At 53.3% G+C, this 20,866-nt stretch overlaps 2 protein-coding genes across 3 annotated transcripts in view; one reads left to right on the top strand and one right to left on the bottom strand.

The window, feature by feature from the left end:
• The first annotated feature begins 2,213 nt into the window (after nucleotides 1–2,213).
• PCIF1 (PDX1 C-terminal inhibiting factor 1) lies at nucleotides 2,214–12,483 on the top strand. Its single transcript, XM_011983777.1, has 16 exons — nucleotides 2,214–2,384; nucleotides 3,778–3,920; nucleotides 4,012–4,136; nucleotides 5,272–5,409; nucleotides 5,606–5,736; nucleotides 5,852–6,006; nucleotides 7,547–7,694; nucleotides 7,790–7,873; nucleotides 8,118–8,217; nucleotides 9,316–9,478; nucleotides 10,159–10,331; nucleotides 10,477–10,563; nucleotides 10,648–10,832; nucleotides 11,533–11,626; nucleotides 11,724–11,899; nucleotides 11,985–12,483. Exons 2-16 carry the CDS (start codon nucleotides 3,797–3,799, stop codon nucleotides 12,214–12,216), a joined length of 2,115 nt encoding a protein of 704 aa, XP_011839167.1. The 5' UTR covers nucleotides 2,214–2,384; nucleotides 3,778–3,796; the 3' UTR covers nucleotides 12,217–12,483.
• A 607-nt stretch (nucleotides 12,484–13,090) lies between these two features.
• Nucleotides 13,091–20,866, bottom strand: part of ZNF335 (zinc finger protein 335) — a 25,786-nt gene continuing 18,010 nt past the window's right edge. For both annotated transcript variants that reach the window (XM_011983776.1, XM_011983775.1), the window contains 11 exons: nucleotides 18,180–18,439; nucleotides 17,049–17,160; nucleotides 16,598–16,972; nucleotides 14,903–15,045; nucleotides 14,669–14,823; nucleotides 14,416–14,519; nucleotides 14,250–14,327; nucleotides 13,925–14,008; nucleotides 13,772–13,837; nucleotides 13,608–13,689; nucleotides 13,091–13,518 (listed from right to left, as the gene is read on the bottom strand). In XM_011983776.1, the coding sequence (XP_011839166.1) occupies nucleotides 13,391–13,518; nucleotides 13,608–13,689; nucleotides 13,772–13,837; nucleotides 13,925–14,008; nucleotides 14,250–14,327; nucleotides 14,416–14,519; nucleotides 14,669–14,823; nucleotides 14,903–15,045; nucleotides 16,598–16,972; nucleotides 17,049–17,160; nucleotides 18,180–18,439 (1,587 nt within the window). In that variant the 3' untranslated portion in view covers nucleotides 13,091–13,390. The remainder of the gene's footprint in view (nucleotides 13,519–13,607; nucleotides 13,690–13,771; nucleotides 13,838–13,924; nucleotides 14,009–14,249; nucleotides 14,328–14,415; nucleotides 14,520–14,668; nucleotides 14,824–14,902; nucleotides 15,046–16,597; nucleotides 16,973–17,048; nucleotides 17,161–18,179; nucleotides 18,440–20,866) is intronic.

Here is a 20,866-nt window from a genome sequence, read left to right as displayed (position 1 = left end):
CCGCTTTTCGCCCTCGCGGCTGCGCATTTTGTTCGCCCTTTGACTCCTCCCTACTGGGCCGGAGAATTCTGATTGGTATATTGCGGAGATGGTTCCGCCCCACCTGCCTCCAATCCCGGATTCGGACTCTGGCTTCTGGTGGGTTCCTCTGGTTGCGCAGATACAGTTGTTTATTCTTGAGTAGTGGTAATTGTCAAACTGCGGTATGCGTGGGGGTCGGGAAGCCACAGGATAAATAAAAATGTTATCTTAAGAGCAGTTATGTCTTACTGGGAGCGTACAATGCTGGACTCTACACATAACGGTCGAGTGATTCCGGTTTATAAGCCGGGAAGCAGAAGGGCCTCGAATCCGGGTCTTTCCAACCCCAGGGCTGGTACTTCGGCCACAGACCTGCTGCACTCAAGTCACATAGGGAATTAAAAATGGTTTTAATCGCAAAAAATGGCAAATTTTTTCAAATAGTGTGAAAAAATGAGTCATCCTGTCTCCCAGTCACTCTTAGGGTGCGTTTTAAAAATACAAATTCTTGTGTGCCTCCCCTCCGTATTTCTGGCTCCTGAGATGCTGTCGGTGAGGCACAGGCGTCTTAATTTCCCCCCCCCCCCCCACAAACTCCGAGATGATTCTGATGCACAGCTGGCTTTGGAAATACTGCAGTGTCCCCATGTAGCCTCACACCAAGCTGTGCCGCTTGTGCGTATTCTGCGAAGTTCATCTACCCGGTGCATCAATATCACAGGATGTTTGTTTCTTGGGAAAAACGTTTTTCAATAAAGGCGAATAAGTTGTGTCATATAAGGCGTTTGCATGTTTTTATTTTTGCAAGACGTTCAGAGCGTGTCCTTTCATTTGCTGTGGGAGGCTTGGGATTGTGACCCCCAGATCAGTGATATGTATGTTTGTTGATTTTTCTCTGGTCTAAGGGTACTTTATTTTTTAAGAGACGAGGTCTTGGCCGGGCGCGGTGGCTCTCGTCTGTAATCCCAGCACTTTGGGAGGCCAAGGTGGGCAGATCACCTAAGGTCGGGAGTTTGCTGACCCACACGGAGAAACCCCGTCCCTACTAAAAATACAAAATTAGCCAGGTTTGGTGGCGCATGCCTGTAATCCCAGCTACTCGGGAGGCTGAGGCAGGAGAATCGCTTGAACCTGGAAGGTGGAGGTTGTGGTGAGCCAGATCACGCCATTACGCTTCAGCCTGGGCAACAAGAGTGAAACTGTCTCAAAAAAAAAAAAAAAAAGATACACTAAAAAAAAAAAAAAAAAAGAAAAAAAAAAGAGATGAGGTCTTGCCGTGTCACCCAGGCTGGAGCACGGTGGCATGATTATACTTCACTGCAGCCTCGAGCTCCTGGGCTCAAGTGACCCTTCCACCTCAGCCTCCTGAGTAGCTGGGACTGCAGGTGCTTTTTTTTGTTTGTTTTATTTGGGCCTGGCGCAATGGCTCACACCTGTAATCCCAGCACTTTGGGAGGCCCAGGTGGGTGGATCTCTTGAGGTCAGGAGTTCAAGACCAGCCTGGCCAACATGGTGAGACCCCGTCTCTACTAAAAGTACAAAAAATTTAGCCAGGTGTGGCTCATGCCTGTAATCCCAGCTACTCGAGAGGCTGACACAGGAGAATCGCTTGAACCCAGGAGGTGGAGGTTGCAGTGAGTTGAGATCATGCAGTGTACTCCATCCTGGACAACAGAGTGAGACTGTCTCAAAACCAAACAAAAAGTTTTATTTGTCGTAGAGCTGGTGGGGGGTCTCACTATGTTGCCAAGGCTGGTTTTGAACTCCTAGCCTCAAGAAATCCTTCCACCCCGGCCAAGTTGCCGAAGCCACCATGCCCAGCCTAAGGGTACTTAAGTTGGCAGGACTGGCTACAGAGTTTGTGGGGCCCAGTGTGCAAAATGAAAATGCGAGCTCCTTGTTAAAAAGTTATTAAAAATTTTAAGACAGTGACAGCAGAGCCTCAAACCAAGCTCAGGGCTTTCCTGAATGTGGGTCTCTGTGCAGTCGTGCAGGTCACGTGCCCATGAAAGCAAACCTATTGGTGAGAAAGCTTAAGAGGTATCATTTTCATCTCCTGTATTCCCTCATCCCCTCTCCCGATGTGTCCTGCGCTGGAGGCCCCCAGCTTGCTCTTTGTTTTTGCCCCTCTTGTTGTCCCCGCCCTGCAGCATCCCACAGGTCTGTGACTGTCTATTTTCCTATTTGCTTTCCAGCTGCTGATGCAAGGAATCCCCTGGGGCCCCGTGCACTTCACTGCTGACCAGCCCATCCGTCTGTGCTGAGTCTTCCTGCAGGCCTTTCCTCGCCTCTGTGGGACCTTGTGGGGGTCCATCCGGCTGGAGAAGAAAAGCCTCTCATGCTAGCATTGCAGACCCCAGAGGGTGAGAGAAAGGGGGACTTCATTCAGTCTTGAAACCTGTGGGCTCAGCCCCTAAGGCACCAGGAATTCTTCCTGCCCAGAGAATCCAGGCAGCTTCGTTTTTTTCATACCTTGGTCAGTGGTTCTCAACCTTTTTGTTATCAAGGCCCTGTTTGTTGTACATTAATGTCCTGTTGCTCCCTGCATTTTTATCTGCCAAACTGTACCAATGGAGTAACCATTCACTTTTCCCTTTCTAAATTAATGAAGAAGTCTGTGACGGAGTGTACAATAAAATCAGTGTCCCAATGATTCCTCTGATGTCGTCAACAACCAATCAGAGCTTCTGATCAGCATGAGAAAATCAGTGTGACCACAATGAGTTGATAAAATTTCAGCATGAAAAGATAACTGATGTTTAAGCCTGCCTTTGTGGTCTTGTTGTGGGTAAAAGTTTGATTTCTTTTGGGAAGTGTGACCTACTGAAAACAAATTTAGCATCATCAAGTCTGTCTTAGCTCCCAGTTGTCTGACAGCCCCAGGCCAGAAGCACTTTGGCTTCTGAGGCTCCTGCTGGGCATGCTTTGGGTGGGGGAGTAGGGAATACAGATCTGAAGGAACTGGCCTCCTTGCTGGTACTTACAGTAAATGTTCACCTGGGGATTATGAAGGAGTCATTTAGATCGTCCTTCTCAGTTGCATTGGTTATTTTAGCAACAGCTGCTTCCTGCCATGTAATGTAAAATAAGGTGACCAATTAGATTCCATGCCCTTCCCTAGTGTGCTTTGTTCCTTTTAGATTTTACTGGATAGAAGCAGTAAAATCCCATCTCCTCCTGAAAGTTGTTACTATTCCTTCTTGTAGGAATCGCTTCTCAAGGGCAGATCTTGTTCTGTCTTGTTTGCTGCTCTTGGTGCTTTGTAAATATTTGCAGAATCAATAGTGCTTCTGTTGGGTCCAGGTCCTATGCCTGAGCCCAGGAGAGAGCTGAATTGGACCCAGTTCCTATTCCTGGGAGTTCTGACAGTTTAATGGGGAGACAAACCCAGCTGATAGACCAGACCATCTGAGTGCTATGACAGAGGTGTTCACGCCCCTGAGGAGGAGCTCTGACCACCTGACCTCAGGAGGGGAGAGTCAAGGAAGGCTTCCTGGAGGATGTGAACACAGTAGCAAGCCAGGCAGAGAAGAGGGGGAGGGGAATTTTAGGCAGAGGAAGCAGCAGGAGTGCACCCACTGAACAATTGGAATTGCAGCTTAGATCCCAGGGTTGCTGTGTGGCACCATGCTGGCTCTCCAGGACAGGACCTGATTGGATTTCTCCACATCCATGGGTGGTCACTGGGGCCCTGGGTGGATTGTAATTGGGGGGTGAGGGGGTGGAGCTGACACTCTTCGGTCCTCTGTGTGGCAGGTCCTTTGTGGGTGCGGAGATGGCCAATGAGAATCACGGCAGCCCCCGGGAGGAAGCGTCCCTGCTGAGTCACTCCCCAGGTACCTCCAATCAGAGCCAGCCCTGTTCTCCAAAGCCAATCCGCCTGGTGCAGGACCTCCCAGGTACTGAGGGGGAGCAGCAGTGGGGTGGTGGGGTAGGAAGGGCACCGTGGGAGTAGCCCTGACCCTGGCTGGGCCCCATGCCTGTTTGCAGAGGAGCTGGTCCATGCAGGCTGGGAGAAGTGCTGGAGCCGGAGGGAGAATCGTCCCTACTACTTCAACCGATTCACCAACCAGTCCCTGTGGGAGATGCCCGTGCTGGGGCAGCATGATGTGATTGTGAGTGCCAGCCTAGGGTGGGGGGTCTCAGAGTGGCTTCTGGCACCTGGGCCTTCCCCAAATGTACCCTGAGGAGCCAGCCGTTCAGTGCCCAGCCGTGTGCTGGCACCTGCAGATACAATGACAAGCAAGACACACACAGTTCCTGCCCTCATGGAACCTACACTCAGATGGGGTAGACTGACAAGTAAACAGATGATTGCACGGCTGCTGCGCGGTGGGTGCTGCGCCGCAAGGCAGGAATGAAAAAGGCAGACTTGCTCCCTGTGGTCGCAGAGCACCCATGGGCTGCCAGCAGACAGTAGGATGACAGTTGTGGTCCGTGTATGAGGAAGTGTTATAGTACATCTGGATCCTGACCTACTCTGGGAAAGGCAAGATGATGGGAAAAGCCCTGAGAATGAGTGTTTAAGGCGAGAGGGTTAGTGAGTGTGTGTGGGGAGGAAAAGAACATTCTAGGATCTGACATGTCAGTACGACGGGAAGTACAGGCATGGGCTGTTTGGCGGGAACATGGGCTTTTGGATCCTTCTCAGCTGGGGCAGCATGTCTTTACTGGGCACAGGCAAAATAGTTGGCATCTCCATTTTGCATGTGAAGACACTGAGGTTCAAAGATGGGGAACCACTGGTGCAAAACCTCACAGTTAGTAATAGGCAGAGCAGGACGCGCATCTGATGTGAGTTCAGGGCTGCACTACTCACCGCTATGCGTTCTCTGGGTGTTACCAAGAGTCCTATCTGCAGGGCTTTGCTTTTTACAACAATAAGCAGTTTTTGAGCTTTTCCTTTATTCCTTTCATTCTGTTCTTGAGGAAAATAATGTGTAATGTGTACTGATCTCATGCCAGATGCCATGTTAAGCAAGTCATGTTCACTGACTCATTTAATCTCAGTGGTGATGTAGGGCTTAGCATGGCCATTCTGAAGGTAAGAGAACTGGAAGGGAAGTAACACACCCTGTCGCAGTTGCAAGTTGCAGGCAGGACTGGAGCCCAGTGTTCTCTGCCTGTATCCCAGCCCCTCTGCTCTTCTCTAAGGAGTAGGAGCAGGGGTGGGAGGGCCTGAGGATTCAAAGTCCTGGGGCTCCTAAGCCGCTGGCCCTGGTTGCAACTCTGCTGGTCTCCCTCCACCAGTCGGACCCTTTGGGGCTGAATGCGACCCCACTGCCCCAAGACTCAAGCTTGGTGGAAACCCCCCCGGCTGAGAACAAGCCCAGAAAGCGGCAGCTCTCGGAAGAGCAGCCAAGCGGCAATGGTGTGAAGAAGCCCAAGGTGAGTGTCTGCGGCCAGGAACCGGCTGCTGAGCAGCCAGCTCAGATGGGCAGCCCGCAGGCTCCCTGCAGAGGCTAGGCGTCGGCAGGCCAGCCAGGAGGGGGGCCCGGGACACAGTTCACCAGGTGTGCACTGTATTGGATGGAGCCTCTCTGGTGAATCTCCTGACTTGACACCTTTGTGACTTTCACTACAGATTGAAATCCCAGTGACACCCACAGGCCAGTCGGTGCCCAGCTCCCCCAGTGTCCCAGGAACCCCAACGCTGAAGATGTGGGGTACGTCCCCTGAAGATAAACAGCAGGCAGCTCTCCTGCGACCCACTGAGTGAGTCCCCGCTGATTGGCTTGGGGGCACCCACTGCTAGCGTCAGCCTGTCTGGGACTGTGGGGTGTGGTGTGGGTGGCCAGGGCATCTTCATCACTCCTCTCTGTGCCCCAAGGGTCTACTGGGACCTGGACATCCAGACCAATGCTGTCATCAAGCACCGGGGGCCTTCAGAGGTGCTGCCCCCGCACCCTGAAGTGGAGCTGCTCCGCTCTCAGCTCATCTTGAAGCTTCGGCAGCACTACCGGGAGCTGTGCCAGCAGCGAGAGGGTACCTGCCTCTGGGCTGCGGCCTCCTTTATTTCCACCCACCTTTAGCAAGAGCCAGGCTTGACCAGGCCAGCTTGGGAATGGCGAAGTGGGGCCCTGTGGTGAGCCATGATCACGCCAATGCACTCCAGCCTGAGTGACAGAGCAAGACCCTGTTTCAAAAAAACCAAAAAAACAAAGAGTATTTATACCTTAGGATTCTATGACAAGGATTAAGTAAAATGGATAAGTATTAAATAAACTAGTTTTAAATTTTTTTTTTTTGAGACGGAGTCTCGCTCTGTAGCCCATGCTGGAGTGCAGTGGCGCCATCTCTGCTCACTGCATCATCCGCCTCCCAGGTCCCGGTTCAAGCAATTCTCCTGCCTCAGCCTCCCGAGTAGTGGGATTACAGGCGCACACCACCATGCCCAGCTAAGTTTTGTATTTTTAGTAGAGACGGGGTGTCACAGTGTTGGGCAGGCTGGTCTTGAACTCCTGACGTCGTGATCCATCCGCTTCAGCCTCCCAAAATACTGGGATTACAGGCATGAGCCACCACACCTGGCCAATTTTTTTTTTTTTTAAGAGACAGGATCTTGCTATGTTGCCCAGGCTGGTCTTGTACTCCTGGGCTCAAGCCTTCTGCTTGCCTTGGCCTCCCACAGTGCTGGGATTACAGATGTGAGCCACCATGCGTGGCCTAGTTTTTAATTTTTATGATTAGTAATAAACCTATTTAACTTTGCTCAAAGATAGAATTCTCTGGCCTCCCCCCTGCTTTTTTTTATATTATGTAATACTTTTTTTTCTTTTTCTAAGATGGAGTTTCACTGTTGCCCAGACTGGAGTGCAATGGCACAATCTCGGCTTACTGCAACCTCTGCCTCCCGGGTTCAAGCAATTCTCCTGCCTCAGCCTCCTGAGTAGCTGGGAATGCAGGCACATGCCACCATGCCCAGCTAATTTTTGTATTTTTAGTAGAGACGGGTTTTTTCCATGTTGGCCAGGCTGGTCTCAAACTCCTGACCTCAGGTGATCCACCCACCTCGGCCTCCCAAAGTGTTGGGATTACAGGCGTGAGCCACTGCGCCCGGCCTTTTTATTATTTTCTTTTGAGACAAGGTCTTGCTCTGTCACCCAGGTTGGAGTGCAATGGCGCGACTGCAGCTCACTGCAGCTTCGGTCCCCGGGTTCAAGCGATCCTCCCGCCTCAGCCTCCCGAGTAGCTGGGACACCCAGCTAATTTTTTTTTTTTTAGCAACACAGGATCTTACTGTGTTGCCCAGGCTGGTCTTGAACTCCTGGGCTCAAGCGATCCTTCCACCTTAGCCTTCCAAAGTGCTGAGATTATAAGTGTGAGCCACTACACCTGGCTAGATACTTACTAACACTATAAAACTAGTGATTCTTAGAAAATATTTTGGGAAATGCAGCCTAGAAGCTTCTGAAGTGGGACTGTGTCTTGCTTACTGCTGAATGTGGTGCTTCCTATATGTGCCAAGCTCCAAGTGGGACTGCTTGATTAAATCCAGGCCTTCAGCAGCTCTCCTGTCCTACAGGCATTGAGCCTCCACGGGAGTCTTTCAACCGCTGGATGCTGGAGCGCAAGGTGGTAGACAAAGGATCTGACCCCCTGTTGCCCAGCAACTGTGAACCAGTCGTGTCACCTTCCATGTTTCGTGAAATCATGAATGACATTCCTATCAGGTACAGCCCCACAGCTGGGGATGACCCTGGGCCATTTGGTTTCTGTGCCCAGTCATGTATAGAAGGGCTCTAACTCTGCCCACTGTCTAACGCAGGTTATCCCGAATCAAGTTCCGGGAGGAAGCCAAGCGCCTGCTCTTTAAATATGCGGAGGCCGCCAGGCGGCTCATCGAGTCCAGGTTTGCCTCTGTCTCCTGCCCCAGGCAAGATGGGTCTGTGATCAAAGTGGGAGGTCATAGGCCATCTTGCCTGGTCTCATGCAGGGCTGTCGTTGCTCTTGGTGGCAGAAGTGGGGCCAGCTCCCAAAGGCAGAACAAGGGCTGCGATGGAAGCTAGGGGTTGATGTCCAGGGAGCCCATGGAAGTGGAATGAGGAGGGTGGAGCCAAGCCATTCCTTTCTTCTACCCTCCCCTTGACTGGCAGGAGTGCATCCCCCGACAGTAGGAAGGTGGTCAAATGGAATGTGGAAGACACCTTTAGCTGGCTTCGGAAGGACCACTCAGCCTCCAAGGAGGACTACATGGTGAGTGGGTCCCCGGGTGAGAAGGCCAGTTTTAGGGCTCTGTGGCCACTTCCTCTAGGAAGCCTACTCTGCCTGTCCAGGCTGGGCAAGGCCTCCCCCAGTGGCCTATTCTTGTGGAATATGGCAGACGTTTGATGTTCATCAGTCCCCAAACTCATGATTGTGGAGATATTTCTCTAGGCTCCTGGCTTTCTCCCACAGAACATTTCCATTAACAGTCTTAATGGAGTCTTATGCTTGGCCACACACCACAGGTAGCCGCCTTTCAGCCTAATGAATGTTCCGCATCTCCCTTGAGTAGATTTTTGGAAACAGATTGACAGCCTGCTTTTTCTTGGGTGTGTGTATTCATATCATAGTTAAGAGCTACCATCAGATTCAATTCCCTACTCTTAATGTGTCCAAAACAATTCTGTTTTCTGGCCAAAACCTATCACTTCTTAAACCTCTCCACCAGCACTAGCAATGGGCTTTCTTTTCAGGACCATATTTCACAAGAGACAAGGTTTCGCACTTCACGATAGTAACTGTGTACTTGACACGTAGAGAGTGACAAAGGTAGGTGTACTCACTAGCCAGAGTGACTCATTCTCACTCTTCAGTTTTACACGTGATTCAGCAAAATTACAAATCCCGACAGTCATCTTTGCAAGTAGCTAAAAGCTCAAGTCTCAAGTCTGCAGCAACCAACACTCTTTTGTAATTGTGTCTTTCCCCAATAGACTGCAAACACTGTAAGCTGGGACCATGCTGGTTTGTCTGTTTCTCCAGTAATTACCGTGGGATCTAGCAGTGTAACCCCAACAAAAGCTACTGGCATTTATTGTACACTTACTGTATGCCAGGCACTTGGTAAGCCCTTAAGGGAAATTATTACATTTAATATTCAAACTGCCCTGTTAGGTATCTCGTGTCCCCTTGGCACTTGAGGAATGATTCAGAGAAGCCAGGGGATATGTCCAAGTGACACAGCTAGTCAGTAGCAGAGCTGGTTTCAAAACAAGGACTGCTGGACTCCAACAGCCCTGCGGTTACCTGCCAGCCCAGCTGAGCCCCTTTGGCCTCCACTAGTGCCCTGATCCAGAATATCTCCTCTAGGATCGCCTGGAGCACCTGCGGAGGCAGTGTGGCCCCCACGTCTCGGCTGCAGCCAAGGACTCCGTGGAAGGCATCTGCAGTAAGATCTACCACATCTCCCTGGAGTACGTCAAACGGATCCGAGAGAAGCACCTTGCCATCCTTAAGGAAAACAACATCTCAGGTAGGGGAAAGGTGGAGGAGGAGCCAGCTGTGATGCCATCAGCTCTATACCCTGATGGAAGGGACAAGCGAGGCTGAGCCTCAAGGCCAGGGACTGGTTTGGGGCAGAACCTGCTGTGTCCTTTGGCTGTACTTCTCTGGGAAACAGGGAGGAGTGATAAAGGGAGAGCCAGATGGTGGTGGTGAAAGATAGGCTGGGAGTCGTAGTTAGGTGTACCCGAATTTACATCCATTCTCTGCAAGCCTCACTTTCCCCAGACTGAAGTATAGCATCTGATGGTAGGATTGTGTGAGTACTCACAAGTAACTCAGGTAAACCGTGTGGCCCAAAAAGATCCCCAAATAAGGAATCGTCACTATTACGATGGTGGCAATGTATTTCTTGTACTTCTGCCCAGCAGCAGGACCCATAGGCCTGAGAGCCTTCTTGCCTACCAGCCCAAGGCACGGCATACAGGGGCCTGCTTCGATACTGAGCGTGTTGACACAGGCCACCTGTTTCTGCCCCAGCCAATTGTCTGGCTGGTTTCTTTTTATGGCTTTCATTCCCTTTCTACTGAACTAGGCCACACTATACTGATCTGTGAAATGGGACTTCCCTCTCTCAGTACAAAGCATGTGGCCCACAGTGGCTGCAGCATGAGAATGAGTATGGTCCCTCACTGCTCTCCCTGCCCACAGAGGAGGTGGACGCCCCTGAGGTGGAGCCCCGCCTTGTGTACTGCTATCCAGTCCGGCTGGCTGTGTCTGCACCCCCCATGCCCAGTGTGGAGATGCACATGGAGAACAACGTGGTCTGCATCCGGTATAAGGGAGAGATGGTCAAGGTCAGCCGCAACTACTTCAGCAAGCTGGTAAGAGCTACGGGGAGGAAGTCCCTAGCTGATGGCACGAGTCAGGGCCTGGGATCTTTCCTGAGCAGAGTCCCCAGCAGGAGACCAGTGATGAGGACATGAGGGAGCACTGCTGAAGGCCACTCCTCTCTGTCCCACCCCACAGTGGCTCCTTTACCGCTACAGTTGCATTGATGACTCTGCCTTTGAGAGGTTCCTGCCCCGGGTCTGGTGTCTTCTCCGACGGTACCAGGTACAGGCCTGGGGCAGCAGGGAGGGCTCCCCAGGAGGGAACAGGGAGGGCGAGCCCCAGGCGCTGACTATGGCCACTCCGCAGATGATGTTCGGCGTGGGCCTCTATGAGGGGACTGGCCTGCAGGGGTCGCTGCCTGTGCACGTCTTTGAGGCCCTCCACCGACTCTTCGGCGTCAGCTTCGAGTGCTTCGCCTCACCCCTCAACTGTTACTTCCGCCAGTACTGTTCTGCCTTCCCCGACACAGACGGCTACTTTGGCTCCCGCGGGTGAGGGCCAAGGGCTGCCCTCTACCCAGGCCAGGGAAGTGGTCCTCCAGAGCACCGGGCCCGCCTCTGCTGGCTGCTTCCTGGACTGTAGTGTCAGGCAGGCTTCGGTGGAGTCCCTGCCTCCACCTCTTACCAGCTATGTGATCTTGGACATGTTGCTTAACTTCTGGGAGTCTGAGCCTTTCTGGCTCTGTGGGCAGGCATGTGACACCCCTAGCTGGCCTCTGGGTTTCTCAGTGAGTCAGCTCAGGATGGAATAGGAACGCGTGGTCCCGGGCCCTGAGAGGAGTGAGAAGTGGGGCCACAGACCTCAGAGGCCTTACAAACTAGGGGTGGGGGTGAGCACAGATGAGAGAACGTAATGCTGTCTCCAGAAGGAAGAATGGCCAGGACCTCCAGAGGTCCAGAGCTCAGCAGCTGGGGATCCTGGGTGCAGCTTCTGCTGTAGTGGTAGTGGTGGGCTCAGAACTGGATTGGAATGCCAGCTTGGTGAACACGGGCATCCCAGCCTGAGCCTCGTTCACTGTCTTCATTCATTCAGTGGAGACGGTTATGCCTTGTGCCCCAGTGAATCAGGGTGAATGCTGGCTTCTGGAGAGGCCATCTCTTCAGTGTGGCTGCCTAGGGTTGAGGATGGCACCTGTTTCTGGTTGAGGGACTGGGTCCTGATAGGACTTAAAATGCTCACTCCTGTCCCCAGGCCCTGCCTAGACTTTGCTCCACTGAGTGGTTCATTTGAGGCCAACCCTCCCTTCTGCGAGGAGCTCATGGATGCTATGGTCTCTCACTTTGAGGTGGGTGCACTGCCAGGGTGAGGGGTGGGCAACAGGGCAGGATTGCCAGCCACCTGGGAGGCAGCCCCTGACGTCCACCCTGTGTCCCCTTCCACAGAAACTGCTTGAGAGCTCACCGGAGCCCCTGTCCTTCATCGTGTTCATCCCAGAGTGGCGGGAACCCCCCACACCAGCGCTCACCCGCATGGAGCAGAGCCGCTTCAAACGCCACCAGTTGATCCTGCCTGCCTTTGAGCACGAGTACCGCAGTGGCTCCCAGCACATCTGCAAGAAGTGGGTGCCAGGGAGGGCAGGGGACGGAGGCTAGGCTGGCCAGGCCAGGCCCAGCCCCACCCTGAGCCATTGCCTTTGCCCGCAGGGAGGAAATGCACTACAAGGCCGTCCACAACACGGCCGTGCTCTTCCTACAGAACGACCCTGGCTTTGCCAAGTGGGTGCCAACGCCTGAACGGCTGCAGGAGCTGAGCGCTGCCTACCGGCAGTCAGGCCGAAGCCACAGCTCTGGTTCTTCCTCATCGTCCTCCTCGGATGCCAAGGACCGGGACTCGGGCCGTGAGCAGGGCCCTAGCCGCGAGCCTCACCCCACTTAACATACCCTGCGGGGAGGAGGAGCCCCAGGGGTGCTGGTCTGGACTGCTGGGACTCAGGCCCCTGGGGCCTGACAGGGACCCCGCTGCCACTGACATAGGAAGATTATGGTTCTGCCAGGGCTCCCCTCCCTGCCTGTCCCCAACTCCTCACCTCAAACTCCCTCCAAGTCCCATGTATATAGGTCCTGATGCCTTCCCAACCCCACCCCTCATCCTGTTGCCACCTTGTTTCATTTGTAAAAGGAAATACAGAAACCCCCCCAAGAATGTGTGAGGGTCTTGAGGGCAGAGAAGGCTGAGGCAGCTGGAGCTACTTCTGGGACCACACTCCCCTCCCTCCAGCAGCTCCTTCTCATGGTCCCTGGACCTTCACTCCCCAGCTGGGGCTCCCACACAGCTGGGTCCCTGGTGGCCTCTGCCTGGGCTCAGCAGGTCCGAAGAGTCCAAGGCCCTGCATCCCCTAGCTCCAAACTCCCCCAGCAGGGCCTGCATGGATACCCCTGGGGATCAGAGGACTGGGAGCTGTGCCTGTCCCCAACCCAAAAGCCAGACTCTCGCTGGCCTTGGATCCCCACAGTGAGCAGACAGCTGGGTGTGCCTCACAGTCGAGGATCAGGAGAGCAGCCTCGGGACCTGTAGGCACAGAGCGCATGCTCCTTAGGGCCCAGGGAGGAAGCAGGTCTGAAGGTGCTTGCTGAGGCTCTCGCTGGTTCAGCCGTCTCTCTCATTGCCAGGCCTCTGCAGCAAGGGTCTGCCCTGCTGGTGGATCACTGGACTTAGAGAGGCAGGGCAGGGCAGGTCATGCTGTGGAGCCAGACAGCCTCCACCTCAAAAGATCTGGCCTGGTTCAGGCTGCAGCAGCAAGCAGACAAAGTAAGCTGTTCAGGACTGGACTCCAGTCCCTTTATTGAGACTGAGAGGCCAGTGGGTCCACCCAAACAAAAATAAATTTCTATCCCAAAGCCTGCCTGCAGGCTGGGGCACCCAGCACGTCTTGGCCGGGGCCCATGGCTGCCCCTAACCCCAACAGCACAGGTCTGGCTCCCTAGGAATGAGAGGATGCTGGCTGTCCAGTATCTGGAGATACTAAATGAAGAGGGAGGTGAGTCCTGGTGGCCCCCCACCCCCGGGAGGGCTGGCCTCAAATCCATGATCTGTGTCGGGCCCTCAGGGCTCAGTCATCGGCCAGGGTGATGACGTCGTACTCGATGCCCTGGTGCTGCAGCTGTTGAATGTGTTCAGGCACTGCCTCCTCTGTGCCAAACAGGCCTTGGGCTTGGGCCATGGCAGCATCAGCCACTGCTGCCAGGGGAGGGGAAAGTATGGTGAGCTAGAGGCTCAGGAGCCGGGTCCAAACCCAGCCCTGTGCTCCTCAGGGTCCAGCTCCATACCTGTGACAGCCGAGTGTGCTGCAGCCTCAAGTTGAGCCTGTGTGACAAGCTGCTGGCCTGGGGACATAGGCACATACTGGATCTGGAGGGGAAAAGCTGATAAGATGCTGGCCTGCAGAAACCCTGCCTGTGCCCCAGGTCTCCCTGTCCTCCCAGGGCCCTACCTGGGACTCCTGAAGGAACGGGGCTCCTTGTTCATACTGGATGTGTGTGATCTGGCCCTCCTGTACCTGCAGAGAGGAAGCCAAGCTGTGATTCTGGGAAGAGGTCATGCAGCCCTTCACCACACCCCACCCTCATCCCAGGGTGTGGTCTACCTGGATGTGATGGCCCTCGGGGACCACAACATATTCCTGGGGGAGCAGGTGCTGGACACCATCCTGGGAGATGATATACTGCACCTGTGGGTGGGGGGGAGGGTGGCAGTGGTGGCAAGGAGGCAGGTGCTGAGGCCTCGTTCTCGAGGAGCTCAGCTAAGAAGGCAGAGTGGAAGACTAGGAATAGCCACCAGCAACAATGCAGTTGTTGGCAAGCATGGACCCCAGGAGGGGTGGTTTGGAAAGTATCATTCCTCCCCAAGGTGGGTCTTTGGTTGGGAGGGTAGGTCACAGCTAAGGGCATCAACAGTAGCTAGCAGCTCACCTGGTTGTCGGAGGTCACCAGGTGCTGTACGGTCTGGCCATCTGCTGTGGTGATCTCTTGGATGTAGGTGGCTTCCTCCTGCCAGGACCAAGCCAGCTCTAGCCTCATTTCTCTACCCCAACCCCTGCCTGTCACTAGCCAGAGGGCCCCCAGTCCTGACTCTTACCTGATTGGTCACTGTCTGCTCCTGGGCAACAATGATATGTTCCTGGCCCAGTGCCTGCTGTAGCCGCTCTGGGCCCAGGACCCCGTGACTGGACTGGAGTGCAGCTGGGCAGAGAGGAGAGGATGCTCACGTGAGGTCCAGGAAAACCTGCAATGCCCCAGCCTCTACTGTGCCCAGAGGTGCCTTTTGGGGCAGTGGCTCAAGTCTCTGGATCTACCCTGGTGCCCACCCTGTGGCCCCAGGGGCAGCTCACTGTGCAGGGTGGCCAGTGTTTCGTCATCACTGTTCAGGATGATGGTCTGGGTTGGGGTCTGGGTAGCAGCCCGGGCTGTAGGGGTTCCTGACTTCCTCCCATCAGGACTGTGCAGCCGCTGGATATGGAACTTGAGGTGCCCGTTACGGTTGAAACTGAAGGGGATGAAAGGTGGCTCAGGTTAGCTCCATCATACATGCCCAGCGGTCCCCACCCATCGGTATGTGGCCTCACCGCTGCCCGCAGAGGTGGCACGCAAAAGGCTTCTCCTTGGTGTGAGTCAGCATGTGCCGCCGCAGGTCCTTCTTATTCTTGGAGGCGAAACTGCACTGGCTACACTGGTGGGGCCGCAGGCTTGAGTGCTGTGCCATGTGCGCCTGCAGAGGGCAGAGTTGGGGGCATCAGCTGGGTCAGGACAGATGGCAACAAATCCCCAGATCCCTGCCGACAGCTGGTCAGGGAACCAGGCAAAGCGGACCTCGGAAAACCAAAATCCTATGTACTAACAAGAAGCTGGGTAGAAAGGCCAAGCCAGATCCACATCTGGTGCTGCTGTGTCCTAAAAGTGAAAGGCCATAGGTTCCATCATTATTAGGTCAATTGGAAAATCTCAGTTTACCCATCTGTAACTTAGAGGTGTTGGATGAGGGGACCTGTGCAGGTCCCATCGGGCCTTTTTTTTTTTTTTTTTTTTTGAGACAGAGTTTTGCTCTTGTCGCCTAGAGGTGGAGTGCAGTGGCGTGATCTCAGCTCACCGCAACCTCTGCCTCCTGGGTTCAAGCGATTCTCCTGCCTCAGCCTCCCGAGTAGCAGGGATTACTGGCATGTGTCACCATGCCTGGCTAATTTTGTATTTTTAGTAGAGACAGGTTTTCTCCATGTTAGTCAGGCTGGTCTCAAACTCCCGACCTCAGGTGATCCACCCGCCTCGGCCTCCCAAAGTGCTGGCATTACAGGCATGAGCCACCGCGCCTGACCCGGGCCCTGATTTTCTAGGGTTGAGGCCTGCCTGACGGAGCCTCCACCTCTGCATCTGTAGGGGTGGGGCTCTAGGCCCTGCTTCCCTCTCTGACCTCTGGGGATGATGCAGTGCGTGACTGGATCTGAAAACTGGAAATCCTCAGGCAAACAGGGAGGCCCCAAGCTGGGCTATGAACCTGCCCACTAGCCTTCTCCATGGTGGCTCCCCAACTACCTCAAACTTCTGTGCCCTCAGTATTCTAGACAAGTGGTCTCCAACCTTTTTGGCACCAGGGACTGGTTTTATGGGAGATAATTGTTTCACGGCATGTGCAGGGTGATGGTTTTGGGATGAAACTGTTGCACCTCAGATCATCAGATACTGCTTAGATTCTTATAAGGAGTGTGTGATCTAGATCCCTTGTATGCACAGTTCACAATGGGGCTGTGCTCCTATGACACTCTAATGCAGCTGCTGTGACAGGAAGTGGAGCTCAGGCTAATGCTTGCCCACCTGCCGCTCACCTCCTGTGTGGCCTGGTTCCTGACAAGCCATAGATGGCTACTGGTCTGTGGACCAGGGGTTGGGGAACCCTGTTCTAGACGTTCAAGTCTCCCTAGCCATGCCTCTGTCTCACACCTTTGTGCCTTTGCTCTTGGAGGCCCAGCTTGGCCATCCCTCCTGTGGCATTTTCCCCAGCACACTCAAGTTCAAATGACTTGCTCTCTGCCCTGCACCCTTGGTTCACACTCGGAACACTGTCTGGCATTAGTCACATTGTGTCTGGTTTGCCTCCCCACCAGACCAGGCTCCCTGAGAGCTGGGACCTTGCTGAGTCATCTCTGACCAATCTCATCCACTCAGAGGGGGGCAAAGGATCTGGTTTGAAAGGGCACTCATTAAAGGTTTGTTATACAAATGTGTGGCCCAATGAATGACAGCAGAGACACAGGAGCGCCAGCACCTACCCGGACCTCGGGCCACTGGCGGGCACTGAAGGGGCAGTCGGGGCACTTGAAGGCACCAGGCCCAGCATGGGCCCGCTTGTGACTCTCCATCTCAGCTCGGCCAGGGAAGGCCTCGGCACAGATCTTGCAGGAAAACTTCTTTGATGCTGCAGTGGCTGCACACGGCGGTGAGGGGGGCACTGCCAGGCCCAGGGCTTTGCTGGTTGCAGGAGGTGGGGAGGCAGAGCTCGGGGGGTCCCCTACACGGTGGGTGTTGGCTGGAGATGGAGGCTCAGGACCATCTCTAGGCAGCCCCCCACACTGCAGCAGGGGCCATTTGGCACCAGAGGCCAGAGCATCTGGACTTGGGAAGGAGATGGAGCCATCTGCAGTGAGCTGTGGAGAGACAGGGAGCATGAGGTGCTGAGAAGGGGAGGGAGGTAGAGGAGTGGTTGACATCCCCAAGCCTCACCTCAATGTGGTGCAACTGGGTACCATCAGTAGCCATGATGTAGTGGGTGCCAGCTTCTTTTAGGGTGTCACTCACAACCACAGTCTGGGCTGCCTCTCCTGAGGGTTCCTCGCTGTGGGCACGGAGAAGGTTCTAGGAGAAGATGGAGGGCCACAGGAGCCCCCTTCCCCAAGCAACAGGTATCAACTGAGGGATGACTGTCACCAAAGATGGACTCAAGTCAGAAGGGCCTAGGGTTCAACTGTGGCTCTGCCCTGTTACCAAATGACCCTCTACCGTCTCTCTTGTAAATGATTACAACTCAAGCATAGGTCCTTCTCAAAAACGGGTCATCCTTGTCCTCCTTGGTAAACATGGCAAGGTGGGGGGCACACAGTGAGGCAGAGGGGTCCAACCCAAGTCTGGCCAACTTGAGCAGGACAGGGGGACCAGGCCAACCAGTAGCAAATGGTGAATCCACCACTAGGAGCTAGTGGAGGAGGCAAGGCTAACAACGACCTGTTGCCTAAGAGTAGAGAGCAAATGCTGAGACTGGCCGCCCAGGTGCTGGCCAAGGGCATGGGCCCGGGGATCCTGACTCCCAGCCCAGCTGAACAATTTGGCACTTAGATTCAGGGCTTCCTCAGATGGCCTAAGAGTTTGGTGAACATAAACATGCCTGCCCAAGCTCATTCATTGTAGGGAAGCCAAGTGCAGGAGCCAAGCCTCAATGCTGGTAAAGAGGCCTGAGCTGCTTTGGAATGTCAGAACTGGAGAACACCTGGGATCACTCAAGAAGAGCACTTGGCATGGGAACCAAAGGGACCAGGGTTCAAATCTTACCTACTGCGTGTGTGGTTTCAGGCTGGTCACTTAACCTCCCTGGCCCATTTCCTCATTTGTAAAACAAGGGAAATCTGGATCTCATGGGAATGGCTTAGGTCCCATCATGACTGCCAAGTGCTTGGAACATGTAAGTGGCTAAAAAATGGTAGCTCTTGACCTCCTGAGAAGGGTAGACTCCACCACCAATCACTTGATGTGTACTGGGATTTTTGCCTCCTGCCAACTAGGCTTGGGTGGGGCCCAAATCGAACTGACCGACCACACCTATAAAAAGCTGAAAGGGGCCTTGCAGGCAGCAGGTCTCACCTGTAAGGTGTGCCAGGAGCTGATGTCCCCTCCTCCATAGGGGGTGCCGTGATGACACTGTAGCCAGTCCCACCAAATGGACCAGGTGCCAGGGTGATCTGTGGTAGGTCAGGAGGGCCTAGCTGGCTCTCGGCTGCCGCACCGCCCCCCGGCTCTGCCACATGGAGGGTGACCACCTGTGGAGTGGCACCTTCAGGGGAGGGCTGCCCACCAGGGGATGCTAACCCTGCTTCCACGTCCTCCGACTTCACCACGGCCACCTGCAACAGCACCAGGGGGCAGGATGGGAGGCATCTGTGGCAGAGAAGCAGGTATGCAAGATGCCTCTCCCATCTCAGTGTCCCAGATGCACCCACACACTCTAGTCAGACAAGTACTGCCACCGCTCATTTGAATAATCCAAGTTCTTTCTAAAATATACTCCGGCTTTCCAAATCCCACTCAGCAACTGGAAATAGACCAACAGGAATAGGGCAGAGCAGTTGTGCCCCCCACAAACATTCGGCAATGTCTGGAGACATTTCTTATCACAGCAGGAGGGGGATGGTACCGGCATGCAGTGGGGGGAGGCCAGGGATGCTGCTGAACATCCCATAATGCACAGAACTGCCCCACCACACAATAGTATCTGCCTCAACATGCCAATAGTGCTGCAGTCAAGAAATACTGGGGATAACTGACACTTAGAAAAAAAGCTCCAGTGTACATCTTACTCTATAGTCGGCTTCAAATGTGTTGAAGATTAAAATGTAATAAATAAAACTTTAAATATATTAAAAGAAAATGTAGGTAAGTAGTTTAGAATTGGGGTGGGGAGATTTTTCTAATCATGACAATAGAAAAACACATACAGGACACAAACGGGTGCTTTAGAAAAGGAATACAATGGTCTCTGAACATACAGAGAGAAGTTCAATATCATTTACGGTCACACAACTTTTTTTTTTCTTTGAGACTGGGTATTGCTCAGGCTGGAGTGCAGTGGTGTGATTATAGCTCACTGCAGCCTCAACCTGCTGGGCTCAAGTGATCCTCCCACCTCAGCCTCTCAAGTAGCTGGTACTACAGGCATTCATTGCCACACCCGGCTAATTTTTTTTTTTTTTTTTTTTTTTTTTAAGAGACAGGGTTTCACCATGTTGTCCAGGCTGGTCTCAAACTCCTGGACTCAAGCAGTTCTCCTGCCTCGGCCTCCCAAAATGCTGGGATTACAGGTGTAAGATTGGTAAAGATTTATAAAGACAGGCCTGGCATGTTGGCTCACGCCTGTAATCCCAGCACTTTGGAAGGCTGAGGCGGGTGGATCATGAGGTCAGGAAATTGAGATCATCCTGGCTAACACAGTGAAACCCCATCTCTACTAAAAATAGAAAAACTAGCTGGGCCTGGTAGCGGTGCCTGTAGTCCCAGCTGCTCGGGAGGCTGAGGCAGGAGAACAGTGTGAACCCGGGAGGCAGAGGTTGCAGTGACCCGAGATCACGCCACTGCACTCCAGCCTCGGCGACAGACTGAGACTCCATCACCACCCCACCCCGCCAAAAAAAGATTTATAAAGATGGATAATACCCAGTGTATTGGCGTGAATGCGGGAAAATATACCCTACTGGTGGCCATGTATACTGGCATATCTTTTTACAAGGCTTCGCACCATACCCTCTGACCCACTAATAATTCTTGTAGGAGGCTTTTTAAAAATACTACAAAAATGTTGGCTGGGCACGGTTGCTCACGCCTGTAATCCTGGCACTTTGGGAGGCCAAGGGAGGCAGATCACTTGAGGTCAGGAGTTTGAAACTAGCCTGGCCAACATGATGAAACCCTGTCCCTACTAAAAATGCAAAAAAGTAGCCGGGTGTGGTGGCATGCACCTGTAATCCCAGCAAGTCAGGCAGCTGAGGCAGGAGAATCATTTGAACCCAGGAGGCGGAGGTTGCAGGGAGCCAACATCACGCCACTTCACTCCAGCCTGGGTGACAAAGTGAGACTCCATCTCAAAAAAAAAAAAAAAAAAGTTTATGAGCACTGAAAATATATGTACAGTGAAGCACTGCTTGAATCAATATAAAATGAAAGAACCCCAGCCAATAAAGGACTAAACTATAGCTGAGAACATCCATGTGATGGAATGATACAGAGATGCAAGATGGAGATCTTAGGAGAATGAGGGTAACTGCAGGTGCTGGCCAGGCCATGCATCACACGCTGTTAAGTGAAAGATGACGCTGAGAAGCAGCAATAATGTGATCCCAATTTTTAAGGAACAAAGGTCTAGGTGTTAGTATGAGCATGAACAAAGCCCTGAAGAAATTCTGAACCCATTTACTGGGTATCTGAGGGGAGGGGAGAAATGCCAAGGACTTTCACCTTTTACTGAAACATTTTCTAATGTTCATTTTGTTTCTTTCTTTTTTTTTTTTTTTACATGGAGTTTTGCTCTTGTTGCCCAGGCTGGAGTGCAATAGTGCAATCTGGGCTCACTGTAACCTCCGCCTCCCAGGTTCAACTGATTCTCCTGCCTCAGCCTCCCGAGTGGCTGGGATTATTACAGAGATGTGCCACCACACCCAGCTAATTTTGTATTTTTAGTAGAGACGGGGTTTCTCCGTGTTGGTCAGGCTGGTCTTGAACTCCTGACCTCAGGTGATCCACCCACCTTGGCCTTCCAAAGTGCTGGGATTACAGGCGTG

The sequence above is a fragment of the Mandrillus leucophaeus genome, unplaced genomic scaffold, assembly GCF_000951045.1.
Source record: "Mandrillus leucophaeus isolate KB7577 unplaced genomic scaffold, Mleu.le_1.0 Scaffold255, whole genome shotgun sequence".
NCBI classification, from domain to species: domain Eukaryota; kingdom Metazoa; phylum Chordata; class Mammalia; order Primates; family Cercopithecidae; genus Mandrillus; species Mandrillus leucophaeus.
Note: the sequence above shows the minus strand (reverse complement) of the source record. Positions and strands in the feature narration are given on the sequence as shown.